This window comes from Crassostrea angulata, chromosome 7 (assembly GCF_025612915.1).
Source record: "Crassostrea angulata isolate pt1a10 chromosome 7, ASM2561291v2, whole genome shotgun sequence".
NCBI lineage: Eukaryota > Metazoa > Mollusca > Bivalvia > Ostreida > Ostreidae > Magallana > Magallana angulata.
Window position 1 is genome coordinate 18,020,844 of NC_069117.1, and position 25,134 is coordinate 18,045,977.

General features: G+C 32.4%; 1 protein-coding gene across 13 annotated transcripts in view; it reads right to left on the minus strand.

Annotated features, from left to right (window-relative positions):
• Window positions 1-2,416: 2,416 nt before the first annotated feature.
• Window positions 2,417-25,134, minus strand: part of LOC128155598 (potassium channel subfamily T member 2-like) — a 62,285-nt gene continuing 39,567 nt past the window's right edge. For 5 of the 13 annotated variants that reach the window (XM_052817386.1, XM_052817396.1, XM_052817384.1 and 2 more), the window contains 23 exons: window positions 22,655-22,791; window positions 22,450-22,513; window positions 22,044-22,152; window positions 20,995-21,103; window positions 20,469-20,618; window positions 20,022-20,266; window positions 18,850-18,876; window positions 17,052-17,316; window positions 16,470-16,575; window positions 16,207-16,379; window positions 15,486-15,557; window positions 15,232-15,246; window positions 14,549-14,683; window positions 12,373-12,484; window positions 12,046-12,147; window positions 11,775-11,858; window positions 11,505-11,663; window positions 11,129-11,176; window positions 10,226-10,270; window positions 9,227-9,362; window positions 5,608-5,692; window positions 4,938-5,211; window positions 2,417-4,304 (listed from right to left, as the gene is read on the minus strand). In XM_052817386.1, the coding sequence (XP_052673346.1) occupies window positions 4,140-4,304; window positions 4,938-5,211; window positions 5,608-5,692; window positions 9,227-9,362; window positions 10,226-10,270; window positions 11,129-11,176; window positions 11,505-11,663; window positions 11,775-11,858; window positions 12,046-12,147; window positions 12,373-12,484; window positions 14,549-14,683; window positions 15,232-15,246; window positions 15,486-15,557; window positions 16,207-16,379; window positions 16,470-16,575; window positions 17,052-17,316; window positions 18,850-18,876; window positions 20,022-20,266; window positions 20,469-20,618; window positions 20,995-21,103; window positions 22,044-22,152; window positions 22,450-22,513; window positions 22,655-22,791 (2,817 nt within the window). In that variant the 3' untranslated portion in view covers window positions 2,417-4,139. The remainder of the gene's footprint in view (window positions 4,305-4,937; window positions 5,212-5,607; window positions 5,693-9,226; window positions 9,363-10,225; window positions 10,271-11,128; window positions 11,177-11,504; window positions 11,664-11,774; window positions 11,859-12,045; window positions 12,148-12,372; window positions 12,485-14,548; window positions 14,684-15,231; window positions 15,247-15,485; window positions 15,558-16,206; window positions 16,380-16,469; window positions 16,576-17,051; window positions 17,317-18,849; window positions 18,877-20,021; window positions 20,267-20,468; window positions 20,619-20,994; window positions 21,104-22,043; window positions 22,153-22,449; window positions 22,514-22,654; window positions 22,792-25,134) is intronic. The other 8 variants (XM_052817387.1, XM_052817397.1, XM_052817385.1 and 5 more) reach the window with 7 other exon arrangements.

The following is a 25,134-nucleotide window of genomic DNA, read 5'->3' on the forward strand; positions in this document are numbered from 1 at the left end:
TAATGATTGTTTTTCAAAAGGACATATCAAATTGGTTATGTAAGATTGAAAGTTTCATTTAATCTTACAAAAATAAATATAATCAAAACACATGAAGACGTTTATATTTGTGCGCATGGCGCATGAATTCGCAAAGTGTATTCATACAGTTTTAACAGTATCTTTCATGGCTTTATAAAGTTATTAGATTTCAATATTTTAACAAATACATTTGAATCATAATTTTTATTGCATAAATATCAATGGCTTTACAAGCGCCGATTCTCAGTATGGCATTTTGCGCTTTTACATATACTAGTAATATATAATAACAAGGAACCATATATTGCTGGCAACCCCGGAAGGTAAAGAAAAGTTGCCATCGATGGCTTGCTGCAAGCCATAATGTTGATTGTATTATATATTCAGTGGCGGATTCAGAAGGGGTGCGCTACCTCTAAAATTGTCAAAATAAAGTTAAATCATACTCTTTCGGGCAAACAAAATAAACAATTTGCGAGTTTTAAGTAAGAACTTTTTGGAAACTCGCGGGATTTCTCTACATTAATCTCAAACTGTACTTCGATCGCACGTCCAGTATATTCGCAATTTAATAAAACTAAGTTTTTTCCACTAACGCAAACACGGTTTAATTTTTTTAAAAACCTGTGCAACTGAGATTTCCTTCCTCATATTTAATCATACTTTGGAACTATTATAGTATGTCCCATGTTAAAATTTTGCTCTTAGACGAATTTTAACGGAAAAAAAAACCACATGCACATACCTGTCAAAGAAGTACAAGTGAAATCGATAGAAGGGGAATAATCTAGATTTCTTCATTGACACTTCATTTTTTTTACCCGGAGAAATTAACATGAACGGAAACAAATTTATTACGGAAATTTATAATGGGAAATGTTTACATCTTTTCACTATTCTGAATTACTCCGAACACCTCGCATAACTTTTCAACGTTATTATCCGGATGTTTTCATGGCAGCTGCAGTGCAAAATCCCCGTAGACTTTCTTTTTTGGTTGTGTTATTGATACCTGAAGAGGTAAAGGGGGGGTTAAACAGATAATCTGGACTTTTTTCATTCTAGTGAAAAAAGTAGTCTGGGCACTACGGTACGGTATTTATAATAAGCAAAAAGTGGTGAAGGCAGAAACTTGTGACAGAGTCTAGCTTAGTGTAGTTTTCATAACAATAATCAATACTAGCAAAAATTTTGTAAAAATGTTCTGAATGTTTAAGAACTCCATAATTCTGAAACACATCAAAATCAATGTATCAAACTGATTATAATTTGATCATTTTTTATTGATAAAATTTAGTCAGCGAACTAAGAGTACAGTATTGTTCGCTTTTTCTTCTTCGTATCAGATAATTTCAGGAATTATATATTTTATTAAATTGTAATCAAAATCTTTAACTATTTCGTCAAACAATCATAAACTCAAGTAGATATAATTAATTTAAAAATTGTCTTATAAAACTGATTGATGAGAAATCTCTAAAATTGGGCAAAACTATTCGAAGAAGAATGTGCAATTTAGGAAGAATGCATCCTATCACGAAGTATGTCGATTTACGAAGCTAAAAATATTATTTATAGGTTTGTCATCACTTCACTATGTATATTGTCTGAACATATATGAATCATTAGTTAAGTTGCCTCAGTTGCGATTTTTTTCACCATTAATATAATTAAACGTGGTTTTACGTAACAAGGCATGCAACACTATCGCTATAGATTGTGTTCAGCAAGTTATGAATGCTAGACTTAATATTGATCGATGTTTGTTTTATTTACAAGACATATATTTAAAAAAATTTACTTGCATTGGACTTTTAGACAGCAATTACTATTGATAAAGAAAATATCGTAATTTTAATTTTAAATAACGAAGACCAAGAATGGTTGACAACAAAGTAAAGAAAACATTAAAAACCACTCATATTTTCAATTTTTCCCATTAAAAAAAATATTTGACTAGAGAAAACTCTAGACTGGACAAAAATGTTTAGAGAGGATGATATCTTTAAGAAAAAACAACTTTAAGTCGTGAGGTATGCCGGTCCATTAAACTCGAAAAATAAGCGACTTTTTCTATCTTGGTCACTCCACTACGTGCAAGACATTAATTTTGACCAATATTAATTCACACTATTTCTCTTCCCCTCTCTTTTTTCCTTCTCTTTTTGCATTTTCAAAGGGAAGTTGTATGAAATCTGTAGAAATAAAACTTATTTACATGAAAGTTTCAGTGCTTTAAAAGAAAAACTTGTTTTTTGTGTACAGGACGTGACTTTTTTCTATCTACATGTACATGTAGATCATCAGGATAGATTTTAATACCAACATCCATCCATCTTAAAATGAATGTTAATTCTTAAATTTTCTTATTGAACAAAAAACTAAAAAAATGATAACGTGTTACAATTCATATCATTTATTTCAACACATGTTTTGAAATAAAAACAACAACAAATTTGATGTAAATTTTAAAAAAATGTACTGTAAAAAAAAACATGGACAAATTGTTAAAAATATATGAAACAATGATAATTGGTTTTAAAAAATACCATGGTTCAATGTAGGAAAGACATATAGGAGAGACATAGACTAGGGGGAATAAGGACATCAAAAATGAAATAAAAATAAACAACATTCAACTTAAAACAATCCAAAAAACAAAACTATGTTTAAAAAAAATGTTTTGTAATATCATTGCAATATATGTATATATATGTACATATACATGAACCGTTAATTGAAATAAAATTTCACACACCAATTACAACTGTTTGACAGATGTAATGTAAATTCATCAAATATATATAAGTAGTACAAATTACACATATACTGTATACGGTAATTGTCTCATTTATAATTGTTTGAATAAAACAATATGATATAAATTTGCTGTCAAAACATCATTATTAACTAAAAGGATTAAAAAGGTAGGATAATAAATGAAATACAACTGAAACAGATCAACCTGAAAATTCAAATAATTTCCTAACCATGAACTTTTTTATCCAGTAAAGTAAGAACTAAGAACTTTAATAAATATCCTTTCCAGTTATTTGAATATATAATGTTTAATCATATTTGTAAGAAAGGTTATTCTCTTCAAGGTATAATACAGTCAAACTTTGTAATCTCGAACTAGATGGGGCTGTTAAAATACTTTGATATATAAGAGTATTCGAGATATCGAGGTTGAAATACTTAAAAAATAAGTAGTCGGGACTTACAAATCACTTTGCCATATCAAATATATTCGAGATATCAGTGTTCCAGATATCCAAGTTCAACTGTATTGTCAAAACTATATGTACATCTATATCCTACTTTAAGGTTAATGTGTGTTCCAATCATTATGATATTAAAATGTCACAGACAATTACTCCATTTTATGTTAGTATACATGTCATATATATATGTACAAGTACTAGTATAATCTATCAATGCCAAAAAATCACTGTCTCAAATAAAGTTTACAAAATATCCCAATAAAATATGTATTAAAGAAAAATGTAGATAAATAAAATGGAAATTTTCTTAACAGTAGCTTTTTTGACAATATGTAAAACTGTGCAGGTAAATAAAGTCACAGTACATATTAATAAAGTATCTGAACAAGTAAAAAAAAAAGTACCAGTAAATGTACATGTAAATGAAGTAACTGTACCTGTCAACAAAGTAACTGTACAGGTAAATAATGTACTGTACTACTTAATAGACACGTAACTGTACTATTAAACAAAAAAACTTTACTTGTACTGGTAAATAAAGTAACTGTATATAGGTAAATAAAAAAATTAAGATCAAATGAAAAACAGGCAAATAAAAGGACCCCTTTAAATGTAAAACACAACATATGGATAAGCATTTTCGAAAATCTCTCACAAAATCCTCCTTACCCACTATAAACTATGTTGTGAATATTAAAAAAACTTTTTTCATTTGTTTGTATTCACTTAAAAATTCAAATACATGTACATGTATCTTTTTAATTCACTGTTTTATGTATACTGGTAGGTCAATCTTCAGCTTCCTTGGAGTCCAAGTTTGAAAAGACAAGTACTTTTTGGATAACAGTATACATGTATTAGCACACTAGATCAACTGGTGGCAAAGTAAACCAATCAAACAATAGTTCCACTTATTCCTGCAACATTCTGGCTGGATGGATTCTCATCTGTTGTTTTGTTACCTAGGTGAAAACTTGGTTGTTCTTCACTCTCCTCCAATGAGTGGCAGTAATCAGACTCCCAGTCATTCTCACTGCTTTCACCTGACTTGTCTGGAATCTGAGGAGATAAAAGTCATAACATACATTTACATATACTGCTTATCTGTCAAAATGAATGGGGTATATGAATATATCAACATAAACAGGAGATGTTTGTGAGACACTTATGTCCCTTCCCTTAGAAATAGTCATTAATATAGGGTGCACAAGCCTTTATCATGGTCAGTATACAATATGGGCAGACGCAATGAAATGAAATTAGAAAATAAACAGAAACTGCAAATACATGTAATTGGAATTTTTGTAAGTCCAAGGAGTATAAAGTAACCTACAAAAATTGCCGAAAACCAAACTTGACATAGATATTCTCATGATAAAACTGTGTAAAAATTGACATTTTTTTTTTCAATTCCAAAAGGTATAACTCTATCAAAAACCAAACTAACCTAGACATCATTGTGATAAATCTGTACATTAAATTTCAATTCAATATGTACAACCACTGTGAAATTGAACAGAAACTGTTGGTGGACTGACCAACAGACATACAGACAGCACCAAAGCAATTAGCCTGCCCTTCTTCAAAGGGGGGGGGGGGCATAAAAAGTCATATAACAAATTAGCAATTCTTCTTTGGTATAATCTCTTAAAACCTCTATATATTATATATGCTTTAGAAATTAAGAAATACCACTCTCAAATCAGCTGGTGAAAAAGTCCTGCTTTTCCTCATATCACATGAAATGTCTGGTTTTTCTTCCAGTGCAGATAAACTCTTGACTTTACCAAATCTCTGAGTCTCTGGGTGTGTATTGGAACAGTCTCTCGGACACTTAGACTCTGTATCGGGATTATCTGCCCCTGTGGGTTCTTCTCGTTTTGTCATGGTCCGGTTGGAATGGAATTTTCTCTCGTCAATCAGAGGTGAAGGTTGTGGAGACAAAGAGCTTGGCCTGATTAAATAGCTGGAAAAAAATGAAACAAACATTTATTGAGTGAATCACAAAAACAGAAAAATTTAAATAACAATTCAAATAAAGGATTACATATACACAAAATGAATTCATTCCAAGATTTATCTTTATGTTTAGTATAAACGTAAAGAAAAAGGAAAGTTTCTTTTTTTCACTTTTGATCTTTGAGTTTACCCAGCAAAGGGACACAACTCCATTCACTTTTTTTGAAGTGTAGATAAAAATCACCCATAAATCAGCCTTTTAAATATGAACGTAAAAGTATCAAGAAGTACCTTAGATAATTTCAAGCAGATAAAATTGGTAGCAAATATGATACTTGTTATATATATAGGAAAAACATCTATAAAAAATTATCAAGTTATGAATAAAATTTGACAAACTCACATGACATCATCCAGTTGCAACTTTTGATCATAGCTTGGGTTGACAATGACATAAGAAATGGTGTTCCTCTTGTCATTCACCTCATCTGAAATAAGTTATTGTACAGAAGCTAGATAACAAATACATCATGTAGAATGTGGTATGTGTGCTGGATATTGCATATATAGCTATTAATGTACGAGAGAGGACAATAAATAACTATAAATATGGTACAGGGTGTCCCATAATATCTGATATCATTTACACTTTAAATAACTTTTGATTAAATTTATTTAACAAAATATCAATGGTATTTTCATAACTGTATATGATGTAAATTTTCACTCAACAAATTTCACAAACATTCATAAGTTTTTGAGAAATTAAGCATTGTTTTTAAACATAGGTAATCACAGATTACAAAGCTCACCGAGTTGAGACATCACCCTTATGAGACAACACCTTTATGAGACCACCTTTATCATATTATATGAAAATCATACTTTATGATCTTGGATATTCATGGATTCTTTTTTGACACAATATCATATATCATCTGATAAAAAATTGTACATGTATAATAATCAAATGTTCATATGTTAATCAATACAATAATATAAAATTAAATATTGCATCCTATCATATTTACAATATATATCATATAATACAATAAAATACCATAATAAACAATGATAAGATATGATATTGTAACATATGATATGACATTGTATTGTGTTATACATTACTGTATTTGAACACATTATACAATATCATAATATATAAAACAATATAATATTATATTACAATATCATATTACATAATACATCATAACATTGAAACATATGATATTATATTGTATAATATAGTATGATACTGTATCATTTTTGATACATAATACGATATTGTATCATATGATGCAATTTAATTTGATACAACATTGTATCAATATCAAATGATACAATATTATGTGATCAGTAAAATATTATAAAATACAATATTATATTATACATGTTGTACCATATGATACAATAATATATATTACAATATCATATAATACAATTTCATGTGATATGATAATATATCCTATTTATAAACCGATAACATATTATACAATATCGTATGAAACGATAAAATATAATATAACAATATCATACAATACAATTCATGTGATATAATTCTATATATAACAGAAACCAATACAATATCGTATGATACAATATTATAGAATATACAATATTGTATCATAGGATACAATATTATATTTTGCAATATCTTATGTAATAGTATCATGTGATAAAATAACAAATTATTAATACAATATAATATTATACAATATTGTATCATAATATACAATACTATACATAACAATATCATGATACAATATCATATAATAGAATATCAAAAAAATTGATACAATATCACATCGTATCATATAACTTTTTATAATATTACATATTATATTATATTGTATCATATTAAACAATATTGTTTCATGTCATACAATACTATATTATAGGAATCATGTTATATCATTAATCAACAAACACATCTATCTATTTAGCAGGTTTGAGTGAGGTAGGAGATTTCTTTAGCATCTTTGATAATTGAGATCAGGGCTGTGTTCAAGATCGTAGCCGCTAGGTAGGACTACGTAGCGGCTAAGTTGTTGAACGGTAAGCTAGCCTAGCCGCTAGGTAAATATTCGTAGCCTAAATATTTCATGCTAAGCATCGAATTCAAGATGGCCACCTTGGTTACCACTTTGTAACAAACACGAAATCTATTTACATAGTGATATTTTATTCATCCTTTAAGTTAAAATGAATCTTAATATATATATTTCCGCTTGAAATGGCTGTTTAAAAAAAGTAAACCTCATCCAGCATCCGAAACCTATGGCTCAGATACAGCATTCAAGCCTGTCAGGTGCATCAGTATCATAAGACGCATCATCCATGCATGTTTGGTGATGTTTGGACCAGTAATAACTAAGAGATCATCATCAGAGGGCACTAGCAATTATCGATAAAACCTTAACCTCCTCCAGCATCCGCAACCTATGGCTCAGATTCAGCATCCATGCCTGTCAGGTGCATTTGTATCATAAGACACACCATCCATCCAAGTTTGGTGAAGTTAGGACCTGTAATAACTAAGATATATTTTTTAGCATCCTTGATAATCGAGATCAAGCTCTGCATCTGAAGCTACCTCTGCAATTCATTCATATCACAGTTTAATCAACTATGCAAGTTTGAAATAGTACTATTATCTATTAAACATGTGACCTGTAAAAAAAAACTTAACCTTATACAGCATCCGAAACCTATGGCTCAGACTCAGCATTCAAGCCTGTAGGGTGCATCAGTATCATAAGACGCACCATCCATGGAAGTCTGGTGAAGTTAGGACAAGTAATAACTAAGATATAATCATCAGAGGGCACCTGTTTAAAAAACTTTAACCAGCTCTTAAAACCTTAACCTCCTCCAGCATTGGAAACCTATAGCTCAGATTCAGCACTCAAGCCTGTCTGGTGCATCAGTATTATAAGACACACCATCCATGCAAGTTTGGTGAAGTACGGACCAGCAGTAACTTAGGTATTTCTATCAAAGGGCACCTGCAACAAAAACTTTAACCTGCTCCAAAAACCTCAACCTCCTCCAGCATCTGAAACCTATAGCTCAGATTCAGCACTCAAGCCTGTCTGGTGCATCAGTATTATAAGACACACCATCCATGCAAGTTTGGTGAAGTACGGACCAGCAGTAACTTAGGTATTGCTATCAATGGGCACCTGCCACAAAAACTTTAACCTGGTCCAACAACCTTAACCTCCTCCAGCATCTGAAATTTAGGACTCATATTCAGCATCCAAGTCTTTCAAGTCCATAAGTAGGTCCAGATGCATCATCCATGCAAGTTTGGTGAAGATAGGACAAGTAATAGCTTAGATACAGGACCTGCAACAAAAACTTTAACCAGGTCCGGACGACGACGCCAACACCGACGCCGACGTCGGGGGTATAGCACAAGCTCCCCTTGACTCCGTCTCGGTGAGCTAAAAACAGAACATCAAAATGATGTCCTATTTTATCAATAACAACGTCAATTGGTTGAGTAATATTTCTCACAACAACCACTGTACGGGTTCCATTTTCTCTAATCTTGTCACTTTTTAAATAATCTGTTGTTTGTTGAGTTGTTTCACCATATATCATAAAACTATTAAAATCTGGAGTGTTTAAAAAAAATAAAGTTTTAAAATGGATGATGCCTGCTCTCTTGTCCGATTCATTATGAATGAAATTCAATTCAACCAAAGAAATATGATGCATTTTTGTGACATCATAATTCAATGAAAAAAATATTTTTCTCAAAAACTTTTTTGTGGGAAAAAATTAAACATTTATTAGAGTCACAATTCACAAGTTTTGGCCAAACACTTTTTAATTTATATGCATTTCAAATGGTATCAGATATTCTGGGACACCCTGTACCAGGGTAGCAACTGTTAATCTAATGCCAGAAATAATAAAATGTTTCATTATTTTTGCATAGTACACAGTAATTTTCAATGATTTTAGCATCACAATTTTACAACATCTACACCGGTTCCATATTTGACCTTCATTACCTTTCCCCTTACCGTAGTCGTTCATGGGTTGTCCCAGACTGTGCATCCGACACTTGACCATCTGACTGATCTCGTGTCTCTCGGGGGTCATTTGGTTGTTATTGTCTACCTCTATTCCCACCATGCTTAGGTTCACCTAATACCAGGACAAACATGAATGTACACATGCATGACTGTACTAAACAAAAGTCTTTAAGGTCAGACGACACATTCCTCAAGAATCTTTTTTGTATCTCCTTGTAATAAAGAGTTCCAATAAAAAAATATTAATTTTATAATCATTTTAAAAATGATTAAAATTTAATTGGATGTGGTTATGTGTCTAGATGGCTAGATGGTTAGAACCGTGGCCGCTCACTGCCAGAAGCGTATAGGTTCTAGAGGTCGTGAGTTCAAAGCCCCGCCCCGGCCGAGATAGAGTTCCAATATAGTGAATTTTGCTGTGCTGTATATGTATTTATTTTTATATCAGCAATTCAAGTGTATTTTCAAGAGGATTATATAAGAAATTGCATACTCTAGTATTTTGCAGAAATGCCTGGTAAGGTACCCTAATTTTTTGCAAGAAAGCTTGTCAAAATAGTAGTAAACCATCAACAAATTACTGGAAAAAGTTATATAAAATTGAGGAACGTGTCGTCTGACCTTAAATCGACTCTCAATTTTTGTCTCAATTAAACATTACAATACTTATGTTATTCTGCTATGGATATTATATGCTAGAGCTTATTGCCATGTTTTTCTTCTATTCATCTTATAAGCTTGATCTATTATCAAATATTTATCATACAACATAAGGAATCATCTGGGAACATTATTACAGCACTATATTCATTTTGTGATTTAAAGATTAAGACTGAAAGTTGGACAAGAATAACAGCTTGCTGACGAATAAAATTTTGAAGAACATGCATTAAGCATATATTTATTCTTCTGGAAATACTTTTGGCAGATATCATTATGACAGTGCAGATAGATATAGAAATGAACATTGCGTACATCTTTTTCACTCTTGGCTCGGGAAGGGTTTGGCTTTCTTCTTATCTGTGAAAAAGCAATAGCGAGGAAAAGTGTAGAACAGTACAATATCTATACATCAGAATATACAACATGACTAGGCACAAAATGTATTGGCTTTCCCAATGTCATAATCATTAGTACATGTAACTTAAGGTTGATTCTGCTTCATCAAATGCTTTTTCAATGGATCGCAATACATTATCTGAATATGACTGCATTCATTTTAAGCTCTAGATTGATTATCATACATGAATTTTGATAGATAGAGTTTTGGTAAAGCATTTTAGATTCAACCTTAAGTTGATATCTATATAACAGATCTTTATAATGTACCTTAAAAGCTACACAATATACAAAAGAGATTTGTTAGCTATTGTTATTTTTCTAAAAATAAATAAGATAAAAAAGTTGTGATCAGAGAATAGAATATGTAACTGTTCATTTTCACTATACACATTTTCTTATTCTAAAATAACATATATATTAACAATTCTCTCCTTTTATTTGATGAACTAATTTTAATAGTGGTCATAAAGCAGAGGCTAAATCATTTATATCTGTCAAGTCATCACCGTTTTTCTTATCAAATAATGTCACAGGTAAGCTCCTACTTAATTATTGTAATTGATTGATCAGCAATTAGCTGTACAGAGTCATTTCATGACCATTTATCACATTTGCTTGAACCATATGTAAAGCAAATCATATTCTCAGTTAAGGGTAGGGTAGGGTTTGGGGTATTCAATAGCAGTATCTATCAATAGCTGGAAAGTTGGAAATGAATAAACCAAACAGCACAATATGTCTACTATACATCCACAATAAACAAAAGGAAACAAAGGTGTTACAGTAGTAGAAATGATGCTCTAGTAAGTTACTTACAACAGAATTTCTAAAGGCAAGGTTCAGAGCAGACTGATCTCGTGGAGCCTAAAGTAATGAAGCAAAAAATCCAATTCAGGCCTAATGGTATACATTACATGATGATTGGCAATCAGTCTTTACTGTAGATTAACAATGACTGCTGCTAATATCTAGTGTATAACTCTGTTGGAATCTCAAATGTTGTATTTTTTAAAAAGAGGGAATATAGTTCAAAAACATATAACTATATTTATTGGTTAATTTTACATCTAAAAGTAAAATCACATGAATTTCAAAATGATGAAAATTAAATTCATGCAAACTTATGAGAAACCCATGCTATCTACTTGCCACAAGTACTGTAATATAAGGAACACTACTCTAGACAACTTACAGTGCTGCCGTGACTGTTCGATTCAGCACTGGCCGAGGCACTTCGCGGCTGAATGGTTGTCCTGTAAATTCCTATGGGAATTTCACAAGTTGTTGAGCAAAGTTTCTGATAAAGGCGACCATAGGTTCGTATCCATAGGTCTTCCTTTGTAATTTTCATCTACAGATATAAAACATAACAGTGAAATAAGAACAAACTTTCTGTACAATTTTTGTTTTTAAAGATACAGAACATACAGGAATAAAGAAGGTAATTAACAATACAACGTACACATGACAGGTGCCCTGAGCCAACAGCCTGATCTACACCCAACAGAAGCCGCACAAATGTTATCAAATAATCTTTAAGGTAAGCCTGGAAAATGAAAAAAAATCATTTTCTCTATACTAGTACATGTCAAAAAGAATTTAATCTTTACTCTACATTATTGATTTGGTTTGATCTTATGCATATGACAACTTTATCTAATATTTCGTATACTGTAAAAATTATTTGGCAATAAATTTGAAAAGTAGATTTAAATACTTTACAACAATCTGACCTGGTAAAGTAGAGTGTCTAGCATACTGGCACTGAAGACATTACCGGCCGCAAAAGGCAGCCTGAACATGTAGCTGATGTGAGAACCCCTTGTTCTCTCTTTCTACAATGATTCAAAGCAAAACTGCGTTAATCAGAAAAAAAAATTATGACAAGGTGCACATTTGACTAAGTGTATTATCAGTTTCAAATGATGAAGGTTTACTTTTCATTAAAAAAAACTATAAAATTTCAATGCATCTATAAATCTAAGCTGCATTAAGAAAATGAATTAATTGTGCATTGTAAATTATTCTAAATAAATAGTTAAGAATCCGAATTGTAATACCTTTTCAAGTTTGGCAAGAGTATAAGCATAAGAGTCATTGGCCCTAAACTGCATGAAGCGCATGTTGGAGGTCTGAGAAAGTTCGGTGATGATATTAGCACTGGGAAAGAGTCTGGAAAACAAATAGGAATGAAGAATATACGCCAGTGTTATGATCACGTAATATGAATTCTTTTGCTTTTCTGTATTGTGAGGATGTACACATGCAACATCTAAAATTACAAGGAGAAACAAGATATCTGTGAGCCAATGCTCACTAGTGATACCCCCGCTCTGATGTGAATATGCAAAATAAGCAAAGTCGACATCTAACAGAAAGCTGGCATCCGATTGGTACAGAAATATATCCCACAATATGGCATGCCTAAACAAATAGTATGTTAAAATTTCAAGCATCTGCGATAAATAGTAGCTGAGAATTCTTTGAGGAAAATTTGTTTGAAAATTTTGGCTAAAATAAACAAAGTACAAGTTCATTTAACAGGAAGTTGACGTCTGATTGGAACAAAAATATATCCCACAATATGGCATGCCTTAACAAATAGTGTGTTAAAATTTCAAGCATCTGCAATAAATAGCTGCGAAGAAATCTTTGACAAAAATCTGTTCAAAAATTTTGGCTAAAAATAAACAAAGTCATTATTTAACAGGAAGTTGACGTCCGATTGATACAAAAATATATCCCACAATATGGCATGCCAAAACAAATAGTGTGTTAAAATTTCAAGCATCTGAGTTGCTGAGAAATCTTTGAAAGAAATTTTTTTGAAAATTTTGGCTAAAAATAAACAAAGTACTCATTAAACAGGAAGTTGACGTCCGATTTGTACAAAAATACATCCCATGATATAGCATGCCTATACAAATACTGTGTAAAAATTTCAAGCATCTGCGATAAACAGTTGCTGAGAATTCTTTGACAAAAATTTGTTTGAAAATTTTTGCTAAAAATAAACAAAGTCGTCATTTAACAGGAAGTTGATGTCTGATTGGTACAAAAATATATCCCACGATATGGCATGCCTATACAAACACTGTGTAAAAATTTCAAGCATCTGCAATAAACAGTTGTTGAGAATTCTTTGACGGAAATTTTTTTGAAAATTTTTGCTAAAAATAAACAAAGTCGTCATTTAACAGGAAGTTGACGTCAGATTGGTACAAAAATATATCTCACGATATGGCATGCCTATACAAATACTGTGTAAAAATTTCAAGCATCTGCAATAAACAGTTGCTGAGAATTCTTTGACAAAAATTTGTTTGAAAGTTTTTGCTAAAAATAAACAAAGTCATCATTTAACAGGAAGTTGACGTCTGATTGGTACAAAAATATTTCCCACAATATGGCATGATTAACAAACACTGTGTAAATATTTCAAGCATCTGCGATAAATAGTTGCTGAGATAAATGCGACAGAAATTTTTGTTACAGACGGACAGACAGACAGACACACAAGGGTAAAACAGTATACCCCCTCTCCTTCAGAGCGGGGGTATAATTAAAGGTGTATAGACATGACCAAACCCTTTATTACTATGTTGGCTTATCAAAGCTCATAATATACAATTTTAAAAGTCAACAAGATTCCAGTTAACCAAGAGCAGTTCTATTTCCCAAGGCAAAGTCAAGGGAAATAAGCTTGCTTGAGGGGAACTGGAATCTTGCTGACTTCCTCATTGGTATACTTTAAATGTTCTATTTTATCGACACAAGCAATGAATATGAAAAAGTACCAATTAACATAGTTCTTCAGGAAACCAACAAGCTATAATGTCAAAATGAATTAAAATCAAATTGCATGTGCATGGGATTGTGACATACGTTCTGTTATACAATCAAGATGAATAGGTAAAGCCAATCAAAAAAGACATGGTAAGTAGAATTAAATCGTAGGATGATGGATATTCATGATTTTATTTGGAATATTTCAAAACTTTTCCTTTTGTTCACAGTAGTTACTTTGTGTTCCAAATAGGTTTGTATCAGTTCAGTGAACCAACACACCTTTTTGCAGGGAATCATTCTGTTTACAGCGATTCTCAGGGAATCAGCAAAATATATCAAATTACTCTTATACATGTATACGGTGGTGAAAAATAAGTAGAGGTATAATAATACAACATGAAAACAGAGAGACCAATAACTTTTATAACATTGTATCCTAGTATTTACCTGAAGATGGTCTGAACAGCAACTATAGTGTTACAATCGGCTAGTGTATCTTCCTCCGCAGAGTTTGACGACTCCTTGTTCACTATAACTATGTTGTCTGCAAGGTTGATACCCGCTCGCAGCAAATCATCAATACTGGTGAAACCAAAAAGTATATCACTGAGGTTAACATGCACTTTTTTCATCTCTGAGAATTATTCTTCATGTAAAATTTCATTTTTTTTATCGCCAACAAAACAACAACAATTGCATAAGAGTGAAGCTTCTCCCACTGGTCACTCGAAACCATAAAATCAAAATAAGTGCCTAACATCAGTGACGTGCAATATTGAATATTCTTACACTGGTAACATTACTAAAAAATACATATACTTTTATATATTTACTTCAATTTTTGCTGTACCAAGACTTTATTCATCGACATACATATGTATATATATTTCTACATATACCGGGCCGGTACATAAAAAAAAAAAATGTAAGTATAAACTTTTTAAAACTTTTTTTGAAAATGATATTTTTGCCATCAAGTCTCTCACAAAGTTAGATGCATTGAAAAAAATTTAATTTCTATATGCTGGAATACACAGTGCGTATTTGCATGTGCTGATGTGCAAATTTTTAAGTAACATAAAGATAAAGCATTCATGACGATATTATGTACATGTATTCTGATACAACACCTGTGACTGCCTTCACTGTGAAAACACAACAAAAAATAGACAATTGAAAAGGACCCCCAAAGATTAAGTTAACTTTAATAATTTTTCATAAATTTGTACTTAGCTGACATAAATCTTAGATACCACACATAACAATATTTACTAGTTACTACAATTCTAAAGCTAAACATAGCAATTCTTTTCATCACTTCATTAAATACATGTAAATCCATGCAACGACTATGTTAAAAAGACTGAATTATAAAAGTGGTTACCATTCTATAGATCCAATCATCCAGTAGACCAATGGAAAATGACATATGGTTTCAAGAAATGTGGAGTCGGGTCTGAAAACAAACTATGAATGTGCAGAGAAACAATACCTGTTTTATAAGTTCTTCTATATTTTACAGTTGTTATTAAAAATGGTTTCATTGTCAGATTGTCAGTTGTTATAAAATGGAAAAAATATCAGAGTGACTGTCAAACATCTTGAACAAAATACCACATGATGACCAAGAATAGAAAGTATTTTACTTTTTATTGACAGTCAGCATTTGAATTAGTTTCAAAGTAGATTCTCTCACTGATCTAAAGAAGTGCAGAGGTTTCAGCCATAGTTTAAGTATGCAGCTCTATAGAAAAGTTTACTTACAATTATCAATACGGTTATAAAATACAGTTATAATGAAGTGCCAGGGACTGGCGATTTTGCTTCGTTATAAGCATAATTTGTTATATCCATCAAGTTTACAACATGTAATATAGTCAAAGGGAATCAAAATCATGTTCTTGTAGGCGTCAATTCATTAAAAGAGTGTTCGCTATAACCGTGTATTACTATATTTTGATCAGGATCTATTGAAGTTTAGAATCTATAACCCTGTATTACTGTATTTTAATCAGGAGCTATTGAAGTTTAGATTCTAGAATGATCAAGCATCATACACTTAATAATAGAAAGTTTCAATGGCAAAAACTGTCTAGATTACTTACTCTCTTTCTAACAGTAGGACAATGGGGTTGATGGAGCTCTTGGGTCGAGCATGGGATCGGAGAGGCACAATAAAGTTATACAATCCATTGCTGGCATAGTCAGCACACACAATAATGGCCCTGTTTGGCCACTGGTATTCCTTGGCATTCTTGTGGAAGCAATGTTCACATTCCTATGATAAGAAAATCAGAAAGTGAATTTACATGTAAAATATCAATAAGCTCTTCATCAACTTTCTATATAAGCTCAATAAACTGCTTACTGTGGCAAGTTTCAGGCAGCACTGAGGTCTCTTCTCCTTCATGAGGTGACAGAGAGTCGGGGAGGTACCAATGTATGGAGTTATAGGAGGAAACCCTCGCACATACCTGAAGATCAGAAAGAATAAATATTTTGTTCTACACCTCATCTAGAACTTCAAATTCTTATCTCATGGTACCCTGTATATTAATTATATCATTATAACATCAGTCAAAGATGCAATTTCCTAAGTTTAACATAACACATAACAGTTATAACTGTACCTTTTTACCCTTCACAGAATTTAGCTCTGCGATTCAGTCAACTGAAATGTGACTGAATGACATAGCTATGCCATTCAGTGACCTTTCAAGACCTTTAAGTTAATATTCAGTTAACAAAAAGGCAGACCTATTTCCTGTGTTGAACTTTGGAAGTTACAATCTTTAAAATTTCATTTCACATATACATGTAAATGCATGTATAGGTGTAAGATTTACTACATATATAAACATGTAATTTATCTAAATACAAATGTACATGAAATATTCATGCAACAATCCATCAATCCCTCTCTTCCAATATAAACAAATATCAGTCATACTCAGATCCAGCATCATCCGAGTCCATGGATGGAATTTCCTCTTCCTCATCCGTCTCAACATCCGAGTTCAGCTGGATCCGGATGTCATTCGCCTCCAGGAATGCAGGAACTGGGGCAATGCTGGGTCTCTTTTGGAGACTCTGAATATTGAGACCTTTGGGAAGCTCAAGATGAGAAGGCCTTTTGACCTCTGATGGTGAGGTCAAGGACTTGTTGGAGTCAGAGGTAGCCACTCGTGTGTGTTGTAGTTCTAAAGCCACTGTGCCTGGAATGTTATCAAGAATCTACTGAAATATTCACACATTAGTAGAAATTGATCAATTACATTCTGCATTAAAAGATCAACAAATTTGCATACAACAATTATACTGGGCTTAATTACTAGTATTAATTCACTTAATGTAACATTTTTGCAAATTTTTATACATTGTATCATTTAAATATAAAGAAGGCTATAAACATTTGCAAAAATGTGCAATCATCTTGGTTATGTACTATAATGTTCACAAAAATTAGAAGAAATATAATTTTTTAAAGTACTAGGCATTAGATCAGATTGAGCATATATTTGTAATGATGTATATCTATATTTACATGCAATTTAAAAAATTTGTATACATATTTGAAAGCATAAAAGCTGACTCTTTCTTGCAACTCAAATATACCAGTACCTTGCATGTACTGGTATCTTATGAACAAATATTTGTCATACTGGTGCACACATCAAAAGGTAAAAATACTTTTAGTGCATGGTTATTGAAGTGCATTTTAAAAAGATAAATTCCACTGAATAAACTGCAGGTTATATTTGATTTTAAAGACAGAAGATTCATGAGAAAGAAGAATTGTTATTAATACACCCATTCATTCATTTTAAAATATCAGTAAAAGAGAACTCCTCAAACAAGTTTTAGATGAAAGAAAACCCACAACAATCCTTGAAGTTGATTACTGACTATAAGACTGTAGAAAAAACTTTTATTTCTACCGCAAAGTTGGATGTTAATAAAAGATGCAGATCTCATTCAAGAGTAAATTAAATATATCAAATGACAGATAATGGCAACAAATATTGACTATCAGGTGATATCCCAATTAAAATATCCCCAACTGCCATATATATTCATTGACTAAACTTCAAAGTAAACTGTCAAGGATTTGGTATGAGAGTTGCAAAGATATCAGTCGGAAATCCATGGTCCGTCTCACTCACACTAGTTGCTTATTGACTGTGAGAGCATGAACTCATTATAAATTATTATTATTATTATTATTCAAAAATCACCAACCAGAAAGCAAAACTTTTTAGTTTTTTGAAGGTATGGATATAATGCCTTTAAAACATGCCCTTGTTGATAAATATATGCATAAGAATTAACATGATTGGTGAGATTTCCTCTACAAAAGAGTAAAGGAACTAATCAGATAAGACATAAATTACTGTGGTTTCATCAATATTCGTCGAATACCAATTTTCGTGGATTTCGTTGTTAAGTTTATCCATGAAAATAAATGTTCATTGAAGTGCAATTTCAACTAACAGTTTGTATTGATAGGATCCTTGGCCACGAATTTACGTATCCTTAAAACTGTGTTTTTCACTTTAACCACGAAAATTGATACCCTTGAAAATTAATGAAACCACAGTATACATGAGAATAAGAAAAGCTCAATGAGATGGCCCATGGTCAGTAAGCATAGGTGAGAATGACCGTGGGTTTTCAACGATGTAGATATACAAGTAGAACAAAATTTGTTATATTTCAGGTAATTTCAAAACAAATTTTTGTATACAAACCTGGATCAAAATCATCAAACCCTTCACCTTTATTTAGAAAACCAAATAAAAATAGTTTGTGATAATACACTCTTCTTTGATAGCCATCTCTTGAGATACACTGTACATGTATTTACCACACATCATACAACTACTTCAAGTTAAGTTTTGGGCAAGAAGTGAATTTCGAGAATACAAACAATATTCATTACCATGAGTTTATATTGAAATATTTGTACAGTACTTGTAAATGAAAATTTCGAGAAAAAAAGTTACTCTTGAAAATTTTTTTTACACATTTATTAATTGCCCACTAATCAGTAATTTTGAACAATTAATTTTCTAAAATTGGTCCTCATTACATCATGAAATTGTTGTTGCATTAGAATTTCAATTTCTGGGTTGAAATGCTTTAGGAGCATATCAAATATAATAGACCATAAATATTTGTACAAATTGATCCATACTGAACTTGAACCATAATATTAAAGGGGCATGGTCACGATTTTGGTCAAAAATTATTTTTTCGATTTTAATAATTACAATGCTTCAGTAAGGCATTCTTAATAAGCAACCAAAATTTGAATGTCATTTCTTGAGTTTTAAGAGAGTTACAGAGATTACAATTCTTTGCTATGTAAACAAAGCTTTTGTTTACGTTTTGAATGCTGAAGTGAAAATTTCAATTCTAGACTTAAAATGAATGTGTTAATTAAATGTTAGGAACTGTTTATCTATTCTTAAAATAAATAAGAAGATAGAAAAATTAGCTTGAAAAAGGTTTTTTACTGGTATATTGAACCTATGTAAACAAAAACAGGGCACAAGCCTTGTTTACATGACACAGATTTGTGAGCTCTGAATCTTGACTGACTCTCAAATTTCATTTGATCATTAGAATTGCATTTCTAAAGTATTGCAAATAATAAAAACAGAAAAATAGAATTTGACCAAAATCATGACCATGCCCCTTTAAAACAAAACAAGCATCAATCTACTCTCTACAATAGTACAGCCCATCATGCTGTGACTACAATCACTACAGTAATCATCAATCGTATAAGCATTTACCTACAACTAGCATTATATGCATTTTGAACATTTACAGGCTTTTTCTCGGATCCAACATTACAGGACAACATTAACATTACCCATTAAGGATTTACGGAAGCAGTCGCTCTATGAACACCTACCCACTGAGGCTATCATGCTGGCCACTCTCGAGGCCTGTTGGGTACCTGTGGGGAGACTCTGCTGGTCCAGCTTCTGTCCCCCCTCCTGGGGGTGGTTCAGGTTAAACGTCCTGGTGTTCTCCTCCTTAGTGATGTTCATGTAGAAGCAGATGTCTGACTGCTTCATGATGTGGCGGGGGCCTGGGTTCAGCTGGATGGTTGAGTCTTGCATGTTCTGCTGAACGGCCACCAAGCTGACTCCAAATCTGAGCATTTGAAAAATACATAGTGTTCATTTGTTATGGAGTTAAATCTTAAGGTCAAATTCTTGTTAATCAAAGGTATCAACAGGTTACATGTGTATGTAATGTCAATTTTTTTAAAACTTTATAATTAAGGTCATATATTCAGCCCTTATCATGCCTAGCTCTTTCACGATTGGGCAATATACCGGTATGTCGCCATTACCTTCTATGAGCATGAAATGATGCGTATGTAAAGCTTTTGCCATCATACTCCTTGAAGAACTTGCTTTCCCCAAGTTTGATGTGGTAGATTTCATTTCCAGAACATTTCCCGTATAGTCTCTGCCACTCTTCTGATGATTGCTGTCCTTCCCTTCAAATAGATGTCACTAATTATCAAATCAATACCAATACATCAAATCATTTATTGAAACAGAAAAGGACATCTATTAACGCTTCGCTAAAGACAGCATGAAATGAATCACCGTCTTAATTACAATACGACGACTCAAATCAATATTAAAAGGACCAAAATTGATTTCTTCCAAGTCTCACACAGTAAGCTTTTCTCTCTCCATTTTTTATTACATTGTCTCTGCAACTCAAATATATAATCTTGGATCTTGGATCATGGTTTTGGGATTTCTATATAATCATTTTATTGTGTTTGAATCTTGAATCAGATTTTGTTTGGTTTTGTTTGGGTTTGTATTACTAGTATTTGTGGGTGGGGGTAGAGGTTGACTTACTGTCCCCTGGAGGTGTGGAGCAGTAGAGTGACCAGGGTAGAGGTAGCTGGACACAGGCAGTTATTGGCCAGCAAGGCGTACTTAAATTCATCCTCACATACCACATGCTCTGAAAGACCGAAAAATGGTATCAAGTAATGCGATTTCAAAATCCACTTAAGGACATTTATAAGGTATATGTACTGAAAATAATTTCTCCTGCAAAGGATCATGTTCTCCAAACTCTATTATCAGTATAACTGTTAACCAAAGGCAAGACCAATTATCCCTTGAAATGACACACAGGAGAATAGATTCTAAATGAATACTGATGCAACCAGCAACTAATGATGAAAAATGTATACTACTGGCAGGAATGAAAATTCCCATGCAACAAGAAAAATCTGCAATCATTATTGCATAGCATGATTTAAGTCGGCGATTTTTGTCTTGTAGGACTGTCTAACCTTATTAAGGCACGATCAGCATTGATTTTTTTTAGATAGTGAAGAAAAAAACCAAAATGAATAAATCTATTGATAAAAAATATTCTAGCTTCTAGTAATTAGATAAGAATGGGTCGTCTGATCCTCACAATCATAAGATGTTTTGTTTCAAACAATGACATTTTAAACTTTCATGCAGGCAATTCCATTGACAACTCTATCAATGACATTGATTCTTGGTTTATATTGGATGGTTCTACATCAAACTAAAACACAGAAATATTCAAAATTTATCAGCTAACATTTCAATGACAAAAACAAAATTTAATCTGAGCTGACAGTTTGTTACCATTATTGCTGCATTATTTGTTGATGTTCAAATTGATCAGCACAGGAGCTAGGAAGTTGTGAGGTTTATTTGAAGGTGACAATTTGTGTTACATATATATGTCACACTAAAATAATGCACCACCGATAACTCTATGTGTGTCGCAAATACTTCATGCAATCACTGGGTTCTGAATCATGTCTTTTATAAATACATGCATATCATTAAATTACTGCACACCCTTCCAAATGATGTGAACTCTGATTCCAATCAAACATCATTTAAAACATTTTTACCTGCAAATTTGACATGGAATTTGTTTTCTGGTCTAAAGATCTGCACATATTGAGGACAGTGAGGTGCAAAATCTTTGATGGCCCAAGATCTCAGAATGGTGTGCTGATCCTAAAAAAAAGATGGATGAGAACAATGTTATACAGTTTACAGAATGGGACGGAAATACATGTAACATAATTGCTGATCACATTAATATTTCACAAAACCTTCAAAAATTGTTTATTCTTTTATAAGATGGATGATTTCAATTTTATACACTATACACAACCTGTACAGGAAATGCATTATCATTCATCACATCAATATTTCACAAAACCTTCAAAACTTGTTTATTCTTCTTAAAAAGTGTCATTTCAAATTCATTAATAACATGCTGTCATTCCAATTGATGATCATTGTACTAACCGAGGCTCCTCTATCCACGTAATTCCTGGCTGCCAGAATAAAGCAGGACTCCGCATCTTGTACCCTGTCAACAGAGAAACCAGCTCTCAGTAACAGCTACAATCTTATCAAATCTTCATTAATTAAATTATATTCCAAATTTATTATATAATAGATTTATCAAAGACAATTTAGACCAGTTAATATTAACTACAATATCTCAAACCTTGCTCTTGTGAGATCTGAGTCTTTGAGTGCTGATCCTCTGATGTAGATTACTCTCTGAGCCCAAATTGGGACCTGGAGAAGGACCTTCATCGTGGGGTCAAGGTCACATGGAGACAATAGAACTACATAGTAGTCCTGAAACAGAAAAATAAGATCAAGTTCACAAAAAAATAATAATTGACCTCCAAGGATAAATTCACCAGTGAATGTGTGGTAGAACTAAATTATGTAAGTAAAATCAATGTATGTTTCTGCATTGGTAGTATTAGAAAAACTTGCTTTGGATGGCCTGCATGGTTTAATTCCACTTCAAAAACATGATACATTCAATTCACTTATGTCTCAGATATGATACTGTGTGCATACTATCTGAGCTTTAGAGGATGTAAAATTTTACTATAGAGAATTGCTAGAAATCTGACCAAAAATCACCGAAACCCCAGAAAGGGTATCTTCTGCTAGGAAGTTGATCCACAGGGAAATCAATTATGAATATCAAATTCTGGCTGATAAAATATTTTAATATCTAACATGAAACTTTCTTTTTCACTGTAAAAGTATCAGTTCCATTAATGTCTATTACATATATGTAATACTGATTTTTCAAAGGAATGAAAGGATTAGGTGACAGTAAAGCAATTAATAACATTATGAAAACCAGGAAAATATTCAGATATATGGGAAACAATGTTTTCAAGATATATCAATTCTGCACACTGCATCAGTCCTTATGGAGCTTGCAGAAATATGTGTATACATGAAAAGCAATACAAAAATTTATCTGTGCTGGTACTTATAATCCACCAGACTCTAGCAGTTTAATGTTTTCTCACCCTTTCTCACCCCATCAACATAAATAAAGCACAGTTTGAAGAGTTGCTTGGAGGAAGTGAGAAATGCTGGCAGCACATCTAAGCATAGATGTCACTTATAGACCAGTGGTCTGTCAGTTGTTTTAGTGTTTATTGTGTGAAAATGTAATAAAACAAGCGTGTCTGAGATCCAACATTACCATACAGTAAGAATCTTCTTAAAAGCTTCACACGAAACAAGAATTACAAGAGCTAGCTCCCATCCTCATATACAAGTACAATGTATGTATCTTGAGAATGTAAAAAATAACTTTCCAAATGAGAGCCACTTCAAATCTAAATATATTTGCCACTTCTAATGAACAATAAACCCAATTAATGATTATTCTTGAATAGTTTACCAGTAAGTGTACAAGTTTTAGCTGATTTTGAAAATCTTCATTGCAATATAATTTAATTAAAACTAGAGGTACTGTGAGCAAGCTCACAATTGATACCCCCCGCTAAGATAAAAATCATAATGCGTGTATTTTTCAAATTATAGAAAATATTGGATGAATCTATTTCACCGTCCATTTTCTATAAATAAGAACTGCTCTATTTTTTTAAAACTGTTGGTCATAAGCAATATTTGTGTGAAGTAAGAACATTCAATGCTTCTCCATAAGAAAGATAATGACCGGACACGAATTTTGCATTTTTTCTGCCAGTGACCTTGCCCAAATGACCTTGGGTCAAGGTCACGACACACCCTTTGGTCCTAAGCAATATTTGTGCGAAGTTAGAACATTCAATGCTTCTCCATAAGAAAGATAATGACCAAACACAAATTTTGCACTTTTTCTGCCAGTGACCTTGACCTTGCCCAAATGACCTTGGGTCAAGGTCACGACACACCCTTTGGTCCTAAGCAATATTTGTGTGAAGTTAGAACATTCAATGTTTCTCCATAAGAACGATAATAACCGGACATAAATTTTGCATTTTTTCTGCCCTTGACATTGCCCAAATGACCTTGGGTCAAGGTCACGACACACTCTTTGGTCCTAAGCAATATTTGTGTGAAGTTAGAACATTCAATGTTTCTCCATAAGAAAGATAATGACCGGACATGAATTTTGCACTATTTTTCCCAACGACCTTGACCTTGCCCAAATGACCTTGGATCAAGGTCATGACACACCCTTAGGTCATAAGCAATCTTTGTGTGAATTAAGAACTTCCAATAATTCTCCATAAGAAAGATATGGACTGGACACAAATTTTGCGCTTTTTCAGCCAGTGACCTTGACATTGCCCAAATGACCTATAGTCAGGGTCATGACACACCCTAAGGTCATAAGCAATCTTTGTGTGAAGAAAGAACTTCCAATAATTCTCCATAAGAAAGATATGGACCAGACACGATTGCACAGACAGATGGACAGACGGACAAGGTGATTCCTATATACCCCCCCCCCCCCCCAAACTTCGTTTGCGGGGGGTATAAAAAATGTCTATACATATAAAAAGGTGCCTTATTAAGTCACCCCATTGTTAAAAGTTTGTTGCCCTCTGTGCTTTCCAATTGTAAGCAGTGTTTGTTCTATTGTATCACTTTAACTTTGAACATATCTTCTTATCCAATCCAAACAGAGGTGATGGGATACAGGTCAACATAAAATAA